This window comes from Melitaea cinxia, chromosome 3, assembly GCF_905220565.1.
Source record: "Melitaea cinxia chromosome 3, ilMelCinx1.1, whole genome shotgun sequence".
NCBI lineage: Eukaryota > Metazoa > Arthropoda > Insecta > Lepidoptera > Nymphalidae > Melitaea > Melitaea cinxia.
Window position 1 is genome coordinate 11,240,223 of NC_059396.1, and position 18,305 is coordinate 11,258,527.

An 18,305-nucleotide genomic window follows, 5' to 3' on the forward strand; every position below is an offset into this window, starting at 1 on the left:
GATATGATGATTTTTACTTTCGGTTTAAGCGAACCGTGGCGCCGTCTATAGTGAGTTCTTTACAGAGACTCGTAACTATTCAAAGTTTCATATTACAATGAAAATCTTTGACAGGAGACGACACCATGCTATTTTTAATATGTACGATTTTTATTTTAATGTTTAGAATTCCTAATTGTGGGTAACACAAAAATAAAAATCGTACATATTAGATACTAGAGTAGTTATTGTTTTACTTGGCACCGACTTCAAAATTATAAAACATTTATTTAATCATTTCTGATTAATTAAATCAAAATACGAATTATTTAGTTTCTTTTATATTTAGTTTCCTTTTTGAAGACGGTTTTTTTTTTTGTTAAAAATTATTTTGTTAAAATTACTTTTCATATATATATATATCGATTCGATTCGAAATCGATATATAGCCTGCGGCTTCCTTGCGTGCGACACAGCACGTCTCTAAGAGAGTTTCAAAACCGTAGGTCAACTGCGCCGTAGTCGTCCAGTCGTGACAGTGACGTCATGGCGATAGAAAAGAGTGTTGTGCTTTACTACGATTATTTTTGTAATGTTTGTTTTTTATTTATGTTGTTGTTAGTATATATAACGAGTGCAAGATAACACAAGAAAAATATTGAAAAATAAACCTTCCTAGATTATATAAGTAGTCATTGATTGTATAAAAACCAGCAAAAATAAGTCACTGTGTGGTACTCGATAACGACTCTTGGCAGCACTATTTTTTTCGTAGGTATTTTTGTTTATTTTATGCCTTGGCGTACAGGGCACGGGAATAGATTTAAGGCGTGGCGGTCTAAAGGTTGACAGTACTCCACAGTAGCTCTCGCTACTAAGGTAGCGACTCCACAGGAACACACCACAGGAACACAACACTAGATCAATATTATTTGGCTTTGATCTTTTGTAAGGTTGAAATGCTTCTCCGGTCTGTCTGCTTATTTTAAACAAGATTTTATCTGCTGCGTCCTATCACAAATATATATTTTTTTGGGTTCGGGGGCCATAAGGCATCGTACTCTGTTGTTATTATTAGAGATAGATGGTGATTTTGTAAGGGAAACAAACTACTCGCCGTGTCCTATTTCTGGCGGTCTAGAATCCACGCAGTACCCTTTTTGTCAGCTAGCAACGTTCTGGCCTCGAAGATCAAAGGGTAATGGGCCCGAAAGAGTTGCTGTTGGTTAGATACTGTCCTCGCCTTTCATAGCTTTATGGCGAAACCTCTGAAACGAGTCCATTTTTTAGTCATCATTTTTTCAACTCTCGGATACTATGTGCTTGCCGTATTGAGAACAACAAGCTGTATCACCGCCACGTAATTTGATCTTTACCTACTATCTCTATATTTCGATTAAATGTAACTTTCAATGCACATGCTAGCGGTTTGCATATATCTGCAGCATTTTTAGTTATGGCCGACACGTGCGCCTTAAAGATTTACTTTAGGCTTAGAGTCTATGATTAAGCCAAGCCATTTGATTTTGGTTACGATACTTAGCCGACTGCCGGATACATGGAATATAAGCGAAATACAAAAATATACAACTATGTGGAATTGCATACACATATATGTATTTATTTCATTTGATATGTATAAATATTTCAATTTCTAAATTTCGTTTCATTTTCGGGTTAAGGTAAGATAAGTAATAGATGTTTTTCTTTGCAGCTTAATGAAATATCAGTTATACAGCAAAATGCCGGACAAAATGGAGTAGCCGGCAAATTCCCGGGGTTGCTCGGTTTCGGAGCGTTCGGAGCCAGCAGACCGGGAGCGGCGTCCCCGCTCGAAAGGCCACCTTCACTCGAGGGCGGCGACGAAAGACAAGCGGCGATGCGCGAGCTCGCAGAACGAGGTCGGGAACTGGCAGAGCGGAGTCGACAAATACGTGAGGAAACCGAGAGAGATCACTACAGAGCTACAGGCGCCCTTCAGACACACGCACCGAACCCGGCGCAGACGTCACCCCCAGCACCGCACCCGCACCCTCACCCGCTGGCGTCGCTCCCACCCCCAGCTCGCACAGAGGGTCTCACCGTTTAAATCCGTCGGTACCAAATTAGAGCATCCGAACACATTCCATGAAACGGCGATAAGGACTCGCTGGCGCGCCCGATTACCAGCCGTTGTGGAAGTCGACAGTGAAATTACAATTTTATAACATTATTGTTACATGATACGCTAAACAATGAACGATATGATATCGATACGAGCGTGGCACTCGTGTGCACGATCGATGACGTAATGTTTTGTTTCGAGTGTAGCGCTGTGTACCGATTTACGATTACGCATAGTATTATGTAGGTAATATATATGCCGTACGGGCCTGGGGCAATTGGGGATTCGTCGAGTCCCACTTTATGTCATTAATTACTCTGTGATAGTGCACGACACTAGGCTGCATCCGAAGGACCTGAGAGTTTTTTTCGAATAAGTCAGTAAGGAGCATCACCTTCTTTCTGGGATGCAACCTAATGTGCTATGACATCTAAAATTATTATAAATTATCCCAAAAATTAATTAAATTCATAAATCTATATATGTTTAACTGTATATAAAACTGTATAATAATAATGTAATGAGCGAATAGTTAAAATTATTAATAGAAATTTAATGAATTATACTATATTTATATTACAGTTGTAACGACGTGCGATGTGCGTTACATGATTGTTGTCTAAATCACATTCCAGTGTGGGGAGATTCTTTAGTAAATTACATACTGATAACAATTTAACGTCGTAAACGATCCACCGCTGACTACTGACGCTGACTACCGACTGACTAAGGCAAAAGTACGACACGAATCTCCTTATGCAAGATATTTTCCAAATTGAAGTCGAATAAACTAATTATAACATTAATATGGTTTGTCTGACGGCAGCTGAATGTACTCTATATACTATAATTATTTATAATAATTGTAATAGAGTTAACTGACATATTCATATCATGTAAATTAAAAAGTATTTGCATTTGAGGTCTACATAGGTGTAAGTGTTTAGAGTCATAGCTATTATATTGTTGCTTTAGAATACTTCGACATATCTTTGAAAAGTGTGAGCGACTGGCGTTTAAATTATATAAAGTCAAAATATTTTAGATTTATCAGTTCTACAGATCAGACTGAGCTATATTACTGTTTCCAGTATAACGTTTCTTTCCAAATAAGCATTTGTCGACGCTTTCAACTAGAAAAGGTTGATAGTTAAAGATGTAACTAGAGAAGATTTTGTTAGTTATAAATGAATGATGTATGTTTTTATTTACAGTTAAGATAGTGTAAATTTCCTAAATTATTTGTATAATTAAAAATCGTGCATACACACTCTTAGTATTAAAGAGACGCTTGCGGGGCGATAGGCCTCCGTAATGATTTAGTTGTATAGAGTAAATTTTCATAGCACCTACGAAATATAATTTTCAAGTTGCAAATAGTTCAAGAGTAGAATTAGTCATGAATATGATATGTCATGTCCATGTCCAGTATAAACAATCATTGTAAATTATTAAATGTTCATGTAAAATGTCCAAAGTATTCAAATTATTTAAAAAAAAAAAAAAAAAACAATTATACTAATAGTACTTTTCTTTTTTGTTATCCTTTACCCTTATCCTTGTTTATTTTACTCTTTTTATTATCTATTTATGTTTTTAAATTTTGACAGACAAAAAAAGAACTGCTTACATCTGTGACCATATCGTTTGCAACGGTAAATCCCATACAATTAAAAGAGTATTCCAATTAATAATAGTAAAAAACACAATGTAAATTATAGTAGTAAAAAAACGGAAAGATTTTAAAGTTTTTTTTTTGTTTGTTAACCTGCTAAGGTTTCCTTATCCAATAACAGAACTTAAAAAGCCAATGTGTTACGATAGTCTTCTATTTTATCGACGAACAAGTTTATAAGGTCTTTATGGCCGTATAAACGTGTTCTTCTACCTCACGATATGAAAAGACACTATAAAAGCAGGTAAGACAACGAAGATTCGGGTTCGGGGATCATAAAAATTTGAAATATTTACAAGAAACATAAAATACAGTAATTTTTTTGTTGTTTTTGGAATTCTTTAAAATAAATAGGTTTTGTCACACAGTGACCACGTCACCTCCATCGTTCTTAGCTAAATCAACGTCTCTTTAAATATATTAGGACTAATTTATAAACATTTCAGTCTCTTCAGAAGTTGGTGAAGCCAAGATACTGTTGAATACCGACACATTATTTAAATTATATTGAGGGTACTGCATAAAAACAAACTTCTTTCAGTTTCAATTCGCACACATTCTATTAAAACATGATAATATGTATCCTCTACTCGGTCACATTCTGTGCACAATGGCGAATCAAATTTCTTCATTAGGAAGCCAATTATATTTAATGGAATGTGTCCGGATCGAAGCCTATGTGCTGTGATGACCTCTTGTCTACTCAAACCTGTATCGACAAACCAGGGACCCCGCGATAAAGCTGGTTGAATAGTTTTGTACCATATTGCTTAAGGCTCTTTTGTCAAAATGTTCTCTCCACTCCTTCCAACACACTCTTTTAACGAGCCCAGTAATTCCGAAAAGTATGGTAAACAGTGTAATTCTATTCCCTCTACTATTGCGTTTCGAGCTAAGTTGTCCACTTTTTCATTCCCTGGAAAGCTGACATGTGGAGGTATCCATTGCATCACTTTTCTATTTTGTGCAATCATTTCATACATAGACCGCATTATAGAGTATGCTAACGGAAATCCTCGAACGGTCGAGGCGCAGCGTACTGTAGTGCACTTTTCGAGTCCGACAAAATGACTATATCCTGACCCGGAGTATCAGCAACATAAGACAAAGCTTTTTCTCTGTTACGCAAATAGGGAAAAAATAAACAACAAAAACCTTCGTGATTTAACAAGTCGATTGGTCATTCGAGAGTTGGGATGCAGTGCAGCAACATGTTTAATTATGGAGCTAGGCAGTGTCTCTGAGTCAATATTAATACTAGGGGTCTGTTAACCGTCAGGTCAATTATTTTTCAGACATAACTGAATTACCTACTTTAATTTTTAAAGATAGAATCAACCGAGTAAATCAAAAACTAGTATAAATGAGGAATTCTTAAGTAAAGTTAGTTACGTGAAAAATATATCAAAAAGTTTAGTATGACCAAACTATTATAATGAATGTCTTTAAGTTGTTTTCTCAATAAATAGCATATGAAACATATTTTAAATGAATAATGTGGTCATAAGGACTTATTCATACTATTTAATAATTATTTATCGTAATCATAGGAGATTCGACACTACGCCACCATGACCTCGTTAAACCATGTCAGAACTTAAAGGTAAATAAAAATGTGTATACATAAATTTCTTTCCTTTTATATCCGATTTTAATTAAAAAATAAAGTACTTTGTACAAAATCGAAATTTCATTCTAGTATTTACGAAGCTAACTTCGTTGGATACAAATATATTTTTTTTTTGCTTTCCTTAAATTTCATTTCTTATCAAATAAACTTAAAGAAACTAGGGCTCAAAATTCACGTTGATATGTGTTATTTGCGACTACTTTTAAAGTTGCTTAAATAATAAAATTAATATTATTAAACTTAAATTGTGATTAAAATTATTAGCTAAGCAGTTGTTTAAAACATTAATCGATCTTAAACAAATCTGCTTTATTACTTTTAATGTTAAACTTAAACAGTTGATTAAAATTACAGCAGAACTAAAAAAATCAAAGAACACAAAACATAAAATTAACATTTAAACATAATAGACCAGATATTTTATAATTATTTATTTAATTTCATTGTAAGTAAAACATACAAGTTACCAGGACATTATGAACCCTTAGAAGTTAATGACACTAGCAAGTTTCTTCACACGGTTGAGAAGCAAATCCCCTTCACGTATGGTCGCCTGGTAAAGCTGCGAACGGTCTGCGTCCGCACCTCGTCCCGCGCCCGTCACCACACAACCCGCTACTGCGTCGATACGGCACTGAAGACGACCCGCTGCTGTGAATCTATCGCACAAATCAAAAATAACTGTACCCACACTGGCTTTTTTCAACTCACATTTTAACTCATTGAAGTTTGTCACACAATTTTGACAAATAATATATTTGACATTACAATCAAAACATTTCACATCAAACATTTATGGTTTTAGGTAATTAATGAGCATTAATTTTTATTTCTTTGAATTTACGCCTTATTTTTGTTTGTGTAATTGAAAAAAAAAAGTTACATTAATACAGCGAATTTTGCGCTTATCTGTAAAAAACCAAATCATTGATCTTTCTTTATATTGTTAACAAATCAACATTTCTAAATTAGTCTACACAAAAACTTTTGCTAAAACTTAAAAGACACAATATAGAAAACTATATAATACTAATACAAAATTTATAACATACTACTAGGTGTACCCTATGCGCGTTGGTACCTTTTTTTTTTGGTCGTACCTACTCAGAAATATTTGTGGGCTCATGCACAACACTTTGCTGAAGACCATGACATGATCAAATGCATAGTTTACGATTTTATAAAGGACACACGACATACATTCATTTATATATATATATATATATATATATATATATATATATATATTATTATAATAATACAATATTACGGGAGTATTCTAGTCTAGAATATAATTAAAATGATTTTCTTCATATTTTCAAAGTTTATACTTTCAAGAATAAGCCTCTAAAGAGGGATTATGGAAAATCAAATAATTATTTTTGAAGTTATAGTTAATTTAGTGACGCGCTAATTAAACCAGTTCAATTCAAACTTTAAGCGCGTTTTTCTCGAAACTAAGTTTTTCGGTATGGTTGACAAAATATCTCTTTTCAGGTATATTAGCAGCGGATGGAGCGAAATAAAAGGTTATAACTTTGGATTAATTGCGTTGTTTTATTTATTACTTTCGGTGCTACACACAAAATTGATGATCGCCTTGACCGGCGGACACAGAGAGAGTTGCTATACTTAAAATTAAATTACAAACCAATAAACTATTATAATTAAAATATTAATGTTGCCACATTCTTACAAATATTCAATACACCCCCTCAACAGTATATTTTAATTTAAAGTACACTTATTAAACCCTTAACAATTTTGAGACACTAGTGCACCTACTTAATAACACAAACAACCTCAAAATAAAAGCACAGAGTCAGAGCCCTCAACTTAAGAATATCGAACATCTTTTACAGTCAAAAGATACTAACTGAACACTTTCCTATACATGTATCTACTTACAAAGTTAGTTTACAAAGTTATGACAATATCATATCTCTAAGTTTAACAAAAAGTATTTTTCCTAATGGTTTAGTAAACAAATCGGCAACATTTTTATTACTACAAACAAATTTTAATTTAACTAAACCTGCTGATACATTTTCTACTATATACTGATACTTTATGTCTATATGTTTTAATCTCTTATTACTGTCGTTGTTGTTTGCTATATTAATTACACTTTGATTGTCTTCAAATATTTCAAAATATACATTAACATAACCAAAGTCTTTGAGTAACTTCTTCAAAAAAGATCCTTCCATAATACTCATACTAAGAGCTACATATTCAGCTTCACAAGATGACAGTGATACACAAGATTGTTTCTTGCTATACCAAGAAACTGGGGAATTAAAAATATAAAATATTTGTCCTGATGTTGACTTCCGGTCAGATACATCACCGGCCCAGTCTGCATCACTGTAACCTTGCAGTTTACATACATTTTTACTTTCCTTATCATATTTGTATGTTAAAGATAAATCAATAGTACCATTTATGTATCTCAATATCCTCTTTAAACATTTAAACAAAGCTACACTAGCACAATGCACATATCTACTTAGAAATCCTACTGCAACACATAAATCTGGTCTAGTACAAGTAGCATATAAAAGACTGCCTACTAAACTTCTACAGGTTTTTTCTATTTCAATACTTTCACTTTTATCTCTCTGTAATAATTCAAAATTAAAGTTCTGTTCCATTGGAGTACATACAGATTTACAATTTGACATTTGATATAAATCCAACAACTTTAATAAATACTTTTTCTGATTAATTACAGTTACATAATTTACAAGATCCTGTTTAATATTTATTCCCAAATAATTACTGGCTAGACCCAAATCTTTCATTTTAAAGTTTTTACATATTGAATTTTTAAAGTCGTTTACTTGGTTTTTATTACAACCAAAATACAACAAGTCATCTACAAATAATAGCACATAAATAAAATCATTTCCAATATGTTTGACATATAAACATGGGTCATTCTTTGATCTTAGAAAACTTTCTTTTGCCATAAAACTATTAAACTTTGTGTTCCAATATTTAGGTGATTTTTTAAGACCATAGATTGACTTTTTTAATTTACATACTTTATTGTCTGGTAATCTCATAAAAACTGTCTCGTTTATGTCACCATAAAGGAATGCTCCAGTAACATCCATCTGGTACACTGGTTGTCTTTTCTGGGTAGCTACAGCCATCATGGCTTTGAAAGTGGTTAATTTAGCAACAGGCGAGTATGTCTGGTCATCACAGTTCTTCTGCTCGAATCCTCGAGCCACTAAGCGAGCTTTATACAAAGCTTTTCCTTCTGCCTCCTTGATTTTAAATACCCACTTGCTACTCACTATGTTTTCTCCGTCAGGAACTTCTGCCACCTCCTCCCATGTATTATTTTCCTCCAGTGTTTGCAATTCTTTATTTATGGCTTCTTCCCATTTACTTTTATCGGGTCTCTTCATAGCTTCTTGGTAGGAAATAGGTTCATCACAGCTGTAACTCAGGAACATATTTTCCCCTCCTTGTTCATAGTCTTTAAACCAACTTGGCTTTTTCCTCGCTCTTCTAGGTCTTTCAGTTACCTCTTCTGTCTGTTCTGAAGTTTCCTGTTCTTCTTCTATCTCTTCCTCTAATATAGCCGACTCCTCATGAAAGGAATGAATTGAGTTCTCTTCATGTTCACTTTCTATTGTTTCAGGGTTCTCAATATCTTCATACTGGCTTTCTTCTAGTTCTGATACTTGTTCTGTCTCTTCTTGAGTGTCAAAATTTATGTAATTTTCTTTTTCTTGTCTTCTGTCTCTTTCTTTGTATTCTTCAGAGTTTGTTATAAATATTACGTCTCTTTTAGTATCTACTATGTTTCTTTCAGGAAAGTATATTCTGTATCCTTTTGTATTTTCTCCATATCCAATGAAATACCCTAATTCTGCTTTGCTATCAAATTTTAATCGTTTCTGATCAGGAATATGTACAGATACTTGACTACCGAAGACTTGTAGGTTGTTGACATCAAAATCTTTATTCCACCAAAGTTCATATGGAGTTACATCCCTCACTCGACTTGGACCAGTTCTGTTGATGACATAGACAGCAGTATTGATCGCTTCAGCCCACAGATTCTTGTTAAGGCCGCTCTCTAGAAGCATAGTTCGTGCTGACTCAACCACCGTTCTCATCTCGCGCTCTACACAACCATTCTGTTGTGGAGTGCAGGCTACACATTGTTGGTGTTGTATTCCATATGACTTTAGCAAGTTCTCCATTTCTTTACTGATAAATTCTTTTGCATTATCACTTCTTATATATTTCACTGCGTGACCGGGGTTTACTTGTACTTCTTTCAAATACTGTTTTAAATATTCTATAGACTGACTTTTGTTCTTCAGAAAATACACCTTTCTGTATTTTGAATAATCATCCTTAATGAGTAGAAAGAACCTTGCCCCTCCTAGTGAAGTTTCTTCTATTGGACCTCCAATATCTATATGGATAACCTCTCCTGGTTTTGTTGCTCTATGGGTACTCGATGGGAAGGGAAACTTATGTTGCTTTCCTTTCAAACATGGCAAACAGGTTTCTTCTTTACTATTTTCAAACTTAATATTTTGTTTCATCAAGATGATTTTTACTTGGTTAATGTCTTGATGACCTAGTTTAGCATGCCATTCTCTTAAATTTGACATCACTTTTCCAACCATGGCACAAGCATCGGGCTGTCTGAATAACATTGTGTACATTTTACCATGTCTCTTCGCTATAGCATAGACACTGTTGTTTTTTATAAACTGGCACTCGGTAGCAGTTGACTCTAGCTTGTAGCCTTTATCCAGAGCAGCACTCATGGAAAATAGGTTTATCTTGATGCTCGGCACATACAAAATATTGCTTATTGATGTTTTGATCCATTGTTGACCATCATATGCTTCTAGGTCAATGTCGCCATAACCTAATGCTTTTAATATTGTCCCATCCCCAATAACAACGTCTTTAGGCACTAACAACTTTTTATAGTTTATAAAATTGTCCACTGTAGAACACATATGTTCAGAAGCACCACTATCTAAGAACCACTCATTGTTTATACTTTTTGACGCAAGTCCACACGCTGACATGACAAACGCATTTTGTTTATAATTTGTATTTTCTTGTTTTTTGTCTTTGTTGTACCAACATTTTTCTTTTGTATGTCCACGTTTCTTACATTGTTTACAAAATTGAATGTTTTCAAACTTGTAGCTGTTTTTACCCTTTTTAGCTTTACAGTCTTTTTTATAATGACCCACTTTACTGCAGATAAAGCACTTTCTTGTTTGTGTTTCAGTCTTGAATGCTGTGGAACTACTGCTTCCACTCTCTTGGTACATTTTGTTTCTTTGCTCTTCTATAATGAGCCTGGCTGTCAACTCTGACAGGGTTCGCTTTTCTATTGGAACGGAGTCCCATGCAGAGACGAAGTGTCGAAAGTTTTCACCTAGCGAACTTATAATTTTTGTAATAATCATGTTTTCAGCAATCTCACCTTTTGCTTGCCTTACTTGTGTCACGATTGCTTCTATCTTGGCTATGAATGTTGATACATCTTCTGAACCGTTGTATTTTTCTTCAAAGAAACGCTGCTGCAATATGTGGAGTGACACATCAGATTTTAGTTCATAAACTGTATTTAATTTGTCCCATATCTCCTTGGCTGTTTCACAATTCTGTACATGCAGCATAGCTGTGCTGCCTAGTCTGCCTACGATGACTGCTTGAGCCTTCGCATCTAATCTCTTCCACGTGGCTAACTTTGTGTCGTCATTTTCTGGACATTTTAACAAGCCGTTTACCAAGTCATAGGCATTCACCGCCTTTAGTATGACTTTTACTTGGAATTTCCATGTATGCCAGTTACCGGCATTTTCTAATAAGAAGCGATTGTTCGCCCCGAAGATGTCGCCCTCGCCGTCCATTTTTTTGCACCGAACGTGACTGCTTGACCACAGTACCACACCGCCGTTTTCTGCTTGACCGCAGTACCACACCGCCGTTTTCTGCTTGACCGCAGTACCACACCGCCGTTTTACCACAGCTGCACCGCAATACTCCTATTTTTCGCTCCGGGCGACTGGGCCCATAACCTTTTCGGGTATATTAGCAGCGGATGGAGCGAAATAAAAGGTTATAACTTTGGATTAATTGCGTTGTTTTATTTATTACTTTCGGTGCTACACACAAAATTGATGATCGCCTTGACCGGCGGACACAGAGAGAGTTGCTATACTTAAAATTAAATTACAAACCAATAAACTATTATAATTAAAATATTAATGTTGCCACATTCTTACAAATATTCAATAATCTCCAAGTCGTATTATATTATCTCACTGATTTACTTAAAATTGGGTACAGATTTTCTTAAAAATTTTTGTAAATTATTATTTTACGATTTTTATAAAATTACCGAAGTCACTGATTTACTTGAAATTGGGTACATATTTTCTTAAAAGTTTTTGTAAATTATTATTTTACGATTTTTATAAAATTACCGAAGTTGAAAAAAAGGTAAAAAATTACTGGTTTTTTTTTCAAAAGGACGCCATTGTTCAATTTTTTTTTCAAATCGGCTACGTCCTATTATCGGCTAAGTTACTGTTTTTTCTATTACACCCGTAAAATCATTTTACAATCAAGCCTCTAGACTAGTATACCCCCTTAATATACAATACCTACTCTCTCCTACCGTGTAAACTATGTCCCGAACGTATACTAGTTTTACGCAAATTTTTATCAAAAATAATTCAAAATACACATTAAAATACTTACGTAGAGATTTCTTCCTCAACGAACTCGCGGGTAACGCCAAACGTATCAGCGATATTGTCGAGGCTCAACGAACGGTACGCACGGAGCAACTGCACGTACGCCTTGATGCGTGCCTCTCGGACATAATGTTGGTAGTGCGGTCTGAATACTGGATCCACACATATTTGAGTCTCCACCTATTTAAATAAATTATATCATAACACATTTAATTATATTATAACACCATTTTTTTGCTATGAAAAATAAGGCGAAAATTTTTAACTTTTCATGTGTGTTTTAAGAGTCTATTTTATCTTTTTTCTACCCTACACCGTAAATCCGGTCTTTAACGGTGGACTTTAATTTAGCTGTTAACCGAAACATACTCGTACCTTGACGATACAATACGAATAAATTTTACTGTCTAAACACAAAAAAGGCATTTTATATGAAAAAAATATGAAATAAAAACATAAGCACAAAAGGCAGACTTATCGCTATAAAAGCGATCTCTTCTACTACCTCTAGCAAAGAATATTAAATAAAAATAAAACAGTATGAATGTTGTTTATTATAATTATATATTTTTTATTGTCAATAAAAATTGATTCGCCTTGAAATATAAATCTATATTGTGTACTAGGAATCACAGTGACTGTGATTTATACCAATGAAGAATTTGAATAACATTAAAATGTAGAGTCAGTTTGAACTTTATTGCTATTTGATAAAGTTCATGTTAAATAATATATATTAGGGCACATTTTACGAAAGTTATTAATGATTAAATTGATCTTATTCGTAGACCGCATTTTAATTTAATTTACATACAGTAAAAATGGTACTAACTAGCCATTTCACATTACCTATTATATTATTTTTGGGGGCGTTAACAATGGAAAATTCCCGTTTTTAAACTATCGACTCCAAATTTGGTACGAATCTCCTATATGTGATGTAGAAATGATCGATGAGAGGATTTTAGGATAACTCATGCCCAATAAGGATTACGGGGGTGGGCGTTAACTATGAAAATTTTTAATGTATGTAACTCCGAAACTACTAAACCAATTTTTATCAAATTTTGTAAGCATCTGTAATTTTGTCTGACTTGGAAGATATGGTACTTTTTATCTCAATTGGACTCGGTAGTTGGCGCTGCTATCTGTATGTATCTCTGTAACTACTGAATCAATTTTTATCAAATTTTGTAAGCATCTGTAATTTTGTCTGACTTGGAAGATATGGTAGTTTTTATCTCAATTTAACTCGGTAGGTGGCGCTGCTATCGGTATGTAAGCTATCAATTTTTGTAGCTATTTTCCTGGACAACGTCCGCTACGATGGGTCCGCTAGTTAATAATTAACTTCACACAACTAAGGGTTACTGGGGTATATTACTTATGTAGACTTAAAACCTATCTTGCGGATAATGTATTACTTCTATGTGATAGATCACATATACCTATCACATAGAAGATATACATAGCTTTGAAACTGTGTATATGCTGTTTACTGCATTACTGTTGTATACATTTTGCATATATGTATAGGAAGAGTTATGAACTTATAGTAGGAATTGAAAAATAAAAAAACAATTGAAGACATATGTAAAGTTTATAATTATTAAAAATACTTACCCAAGCTAAACTCTTCATAAAGTCAGCATAGCGACATTCGTGTAAAGACTCTACAAGTTCTCTCAGTTCTGGGAAACGTGACCGCAACGCCTGCACTGCTGCACCTTGCCTCCGTAACGCTGCCTGTAGAGCGTGACGCTCAAGTGCTAATGCGCAGGCCAAAACACAATACTGTATTATGGTACCTGAAAAAGTTAAGCGAAAAATAATTTAAATTACCAGCTGACCCAGCAAACGTTGTTTTGCCATATATATTATTAACCCCCTTAATCCCCCCCTCCCTCGATGTTGGATGATTTTCAGACCTATCGAATATGCACCAAAATTGCATAAAAATCGGTCCAGCCAGTCCAGTTTCGAAGTATGACATGTCACGTCATGTTAAAAGAACGCTAGCTGTCAAGATGCGCAAAGGCGATTTACAGTGTTGCCAACTCTTGAAAAAACTTTTCCCTTGTGTCAATTTTTTTGGAACAATATTTGGTAAACAAACCCCTGTCAATCGTAATTCACGTTTTTTCCGATTTCCACATTATCATTGGGTACTTTCATTTATAGACAGGCCCTATATAATTATGATATAAATTACAGTAAAACCAGTGATGACAAGTATTCGGGCTTTCCATTGTAAGTTCTCATAGAATATTTATAATATTATTAGAAAATTTTATAGTAGCATAAATTATTATACCAAAATCAACTAATTCATATGATTCAAATGTTGAGACACAGTCAATGAACAGTTCAGCTGACTTATTGTAATCTCGGACAGCAAGACAGTAAATTGCTTCATATGCCTTGAGTTTATTCCTGGAGCGCCAATCACCGCCTTTGTCAACTAATTCATGAGCCTGTAAATATATTTGATATTAACTTAACTCTTAATATATAAATTTCAAATAAAATTAGTATTACATATTTTGTTTATATTATATAGTTTTATATATTCAACTAATTAAATAAAAAACAAATAAAAAAAATTATTATTCAAAACAAACAATATTAGAAATATATATGTCAACACTAGCGTTGTCATACGCAATTAGAAAGGAATTTATAAACAACAGATGCAACGATCGCGCCACCTAGCACATTGTTCGATAGTCATCTACCCTCATTTATTATATTACTCGAATTATTCTGACGTGTACGAAACGAACGGTGCAACCGTCGCTAAGGCAGTCTTGGCTCTGGCTTGGCACGATACACTTGTTGTATCCTGCTAGTAGCTTAACCTAGACTTGTTCAATAATTAATTTGTGCAAACGAATTAATTGTTATTTATTACGATTAATTTGGCTAGGCGAGGCGTATAACTCGAGCAGTGAAGGTGAGCGTTGATGCGCATCTCAAAGGGGATCTCCTTAAACCTACACCTGGGTCGCAAGTCCTAGGCACTGCTCTGAGTTACTCCCTCCGCCATACGATAGACTCGATCGGAACTCCGAAGAGCGTGCACGCATACGCATGTTCGGTGTACGTTACAATTTTGTTATAATCTTTGTAAGTACTTCCTACATAATATTTATTGTAAAGAGTACGAGTATAACCTACGCCCGCGCCCTGCAAATATAGAAAAGGAGCTTCCAATTAGTCGAAAGACTACATATACAATTTTAGAAAGTAACTGTAACAATCAAACACATTTTTTTAAAATATGTTCATTTACCTTTGAAACTGCCTTGCCCATGTCCTTAACATTACAACCATGAAAATATGCAATTCTAAATAAGGCAAATATAGCATCAAGTCGTCTATTTGTAGTTAAAGTTGCATCTTCATACTTAGTTGTAGCTAAAACAGTAGCTGCTTCTTTATCCCCAATAGAACACATATAGTCCAACCTGAAAGAACAATTAAATTGTTATAAGCAAAAGCGTAAGACACAAATTTAAATAAAGAAAACACTAGCAGATTGCCTTCAGTGCACACCATTACCTAAAATCTAAAAAAAGTAAATTGTAATCACTCATCATTGTGTTAGGTTTAATACAGTCAGCGACTACTGGCTATTGTGGGGTACTCTGAATATATTCCTCTGAAGAGAGCTCTCCAAATACTATATGGCTCCCAGCAGCTCCAACTAGAATTCTAAACTCGATTTGATTTGCTGGAAACCAATAGCGACGTGGACAAGATGACCAACAACGTGGTGAAGACGGTGTGTACACTGGTTCATAGACACTACGCTGACAAAGTCAACAAAGCAGTCGAAACTTTCTTTTAAGTCACTGCTCAAGTAGCTTCGCTAGAACTGAAGGCTCTATCCAAGAGGATACGGAAACTTGTATGCAAAAATTTTTTTCTAATGAAGTTTTTAAAGTGGCATCAAGTTTTTCGGTCAATCCAGGGAATTTCCAAATTGGGGTTGTGCACAAAATGTACTACCGTAGTTTTCGGGACAAAAAGACTATTCTCATTTAGTATAGGCAATATGAGAATTCAGAGTACCTAACCTATTTGTCAGTATTTACCAAGAATATTTTAATTTTAATATCCTAAATTGGATGTATGTATTGAGTGTACTTCTTGAAAGTATTTTTAAGTTAGGTGCAATTTAACTAAATAATTTCATTGACAAATTAATTTTTAGATTACATAGATAATTTAATAATTTTTAAAATAGGTCATTAACAAAGAAGATACCAAATCTATTGTTTAAACATCTATAGATATAACATATACATGTAGCTATAAGGCTACAGCTTTTAGCCAAAGTTGTTTTTAAGCCTTATCTTTGCCTGCGTTTTTAAAACCAGTTTTAGAGTATAAACTAATGATGTTTATCTGGTTAAATGTGTAGTGTTTGTTGGATAATTATCCAAAAGAATATAGCCACCCTCTCTCTTCTCATGGCTTTAGTAAGAGGCGACTAACATAGTTCCACTACCACCTGGGATAACCGTCCAATGGCAGCAGCGTCTTCGGTGCGACAAAGCCAGCCCTGCGGTAACAAACCCGTCTGCCCAGCATGGTGACTATGGGCAAAACACATGAGTTCACGCCATTTTGGCGTGAACTTGTGGAGGCCTATGTCCAGCAGTGGACTATGATAGACTGAAATGATGATGATGTTTAGCAGTGGACTGCGATAGGCTGAAGTGATGATGATGATGAACCACATAACTTTCTTTAATTTTGATGATTTATTGAAGAAAACTAAATCCAGGTAAACAAGACTTTTGACATAAAAAGATTAGCATTTTACATGTTGTAAATTGCAAAAAGTTAAGCAACTGCATTTTGATAAATTTTAGCATAGTAATAATTTAAAAGTTTACTAGATCATAATAATTTATAATTTAATAAATAAACTACAAGAATAACAAAAATTAATACGTAATCTTACCTATCTTGCCATACTGGTGTTTCAGAATCGTCTTCTTTGAATTTCGCCAATCGTTCGTGATTCTCTTTTGCCATTTCATCAAACATTTTCTGGTCGAAGTTCCATCCTAGATCTGTGCAAACTTCTTTATAGTAAGGAGCCATATTTCCAGCCTTTATTCCTTGAAGCAATTGTTCCTTGAGTTGCGGATTGTCTTTAAATTGAGGTAATGATAACTTGAATTTTATGCCAGCTAACGCCATATACTCGGGCGTTTTGCCTTCAGCAGAAAGTTCCATTTTCGATATTATACTAATCGATCAATAATAAAATTATTAATATTTTACAAGGGATTTGATAAATATTCGAATGTTTTAGCTCTTAAGTCTGAAATAATGACAAGACAATTTTACTTACAATTTGCTATTGTCAGATGCAGACCACAGATTACTTGTATACCCAATTACAATACAAAAATCAATCAAAGCTCAAAAGTATAAACCAATATTATATTTATTTTATTTATTTATTTAACAATTTTTTATACGTACAAGATTATACACAATATTTTGTCATGGAGACTCACGTATAATGGGTGTGCTTATCCCTGTGAGAGATTTCTTCCAGCACACCCAAAAAGGAACGATTACAGACAGAAATTAAAGTAGGTAGACAGACGTACAAAAGAAAATACTAAATAATTGATTTTATAAGTTCCTTGGTATAAATTAAACATAAAACTAGATTTCTAATTATCGCACTAAGGCGCATTATGCGGCATAGTTGTCAACATTGAATGTTTTATCCATAGTTATATTTATTTTTTAGCACAGTACGAATTTTCTTTATATTATTTAAAAAAAAAAAAACTAAAAAATTAAAAACGATAATATACATAAAATTTCGATCAATGCAAACTTATAGAAAAAACATGGACGTATCACGCGAAAGCAGTCCTTTTTACAGTAGGTAATCGCTTGTGCGAAGCGTTGCTGTAAAATACTGAAACAATACCTAATATACAACACTTCTATTTAATATACTCTTTGATTTTGATATTCCGTAAAATGGGGTGAATAGACACAACTTTCAACTTCAACACTGATTTTCTTACATATTTTGTATAGAAGCTTATTAATAAAACATTGTGAAATCGTGAGTCGTGTTGTAGTATACCAAATATGAATCCCAAAAATTAGCGAAATCAT

The 18,305-nt window shown here is 34.0% G+C and overlaps 2 protein-coding genes across 2 annotated transcripts in view; one reads left to right on the plus strand and one right to left on the minus strand.

Annotated features, from left to right (window-relative positions):
* Positions 1–2,637, plus strand: part of LOC123669464 (homeotic protein spalt-major-like) — a 31,087-nt gene extending 28,450 nt beyond the window's left edge. The window contains exon 8 of the mRNA XM_045603070.1: positions 1,694–2,637. Coding sequence (XP_045459026.1) covers positions 1,694–2,068 — 375 coding nt within the window. The 3' untranslated portion in view covers positions 2,069–2,637. The remainder of the gene's footprint in view (positions 1–1,693) is intronic.
* A 3,167-nt stretch (positions 2,638–5,804) lies between these two features.
* On the minus strand, positions 5,805–17,502 carry LOC123669465 (26S proteasome non-ATPase regulatory subunit 6). Its single transcript, XM_045603071.1, has 6 exons — positions 17,119–17,502; positions 15,439–15,613; positions 14,461–14,620; positions 13,770–13,954; positions 12,151–12,326; positions 5,805–6,047 (listed from the first exon to the last, which is right to left on the minus strand). Exons 1-6 carry the CDS (start codon positions 17,394–17,396, stop codon positions 5,873–5,875), a joined length of 1,149 nt encoding a protein of 382 aa, XP_045459027.1. The 5' UTR covers positions 17,397–17,502; the 3' UTR covers positions 5,805–5,872.
* Positions 17,503–18,305: the final 803 nt, after the last annotated feature.

Coding starts and splice junctions, on each gene's coding strand:
- LOC123669465 (XM_045603071.1), bottom strand. CDS start 17,396: ATGGAACTTTCTGCTGAAGGCAAAACGCCCGAGTATATGGCGTTAGCT. Junction 15,614..17,118: donor ACACCAGTATGGCAAGATAG/GTAAGATTACGT, acceptor TTGTTCTTTCAG/GTTGGACTATATGTGTTCTA. Junction 12,327..13,769: donor TTATGAAGAGTTTAGCTTGG/GTAAGTATTTTT, acceptor TTATTTAAATAG/GTGGAGACTCAAATATGTGT.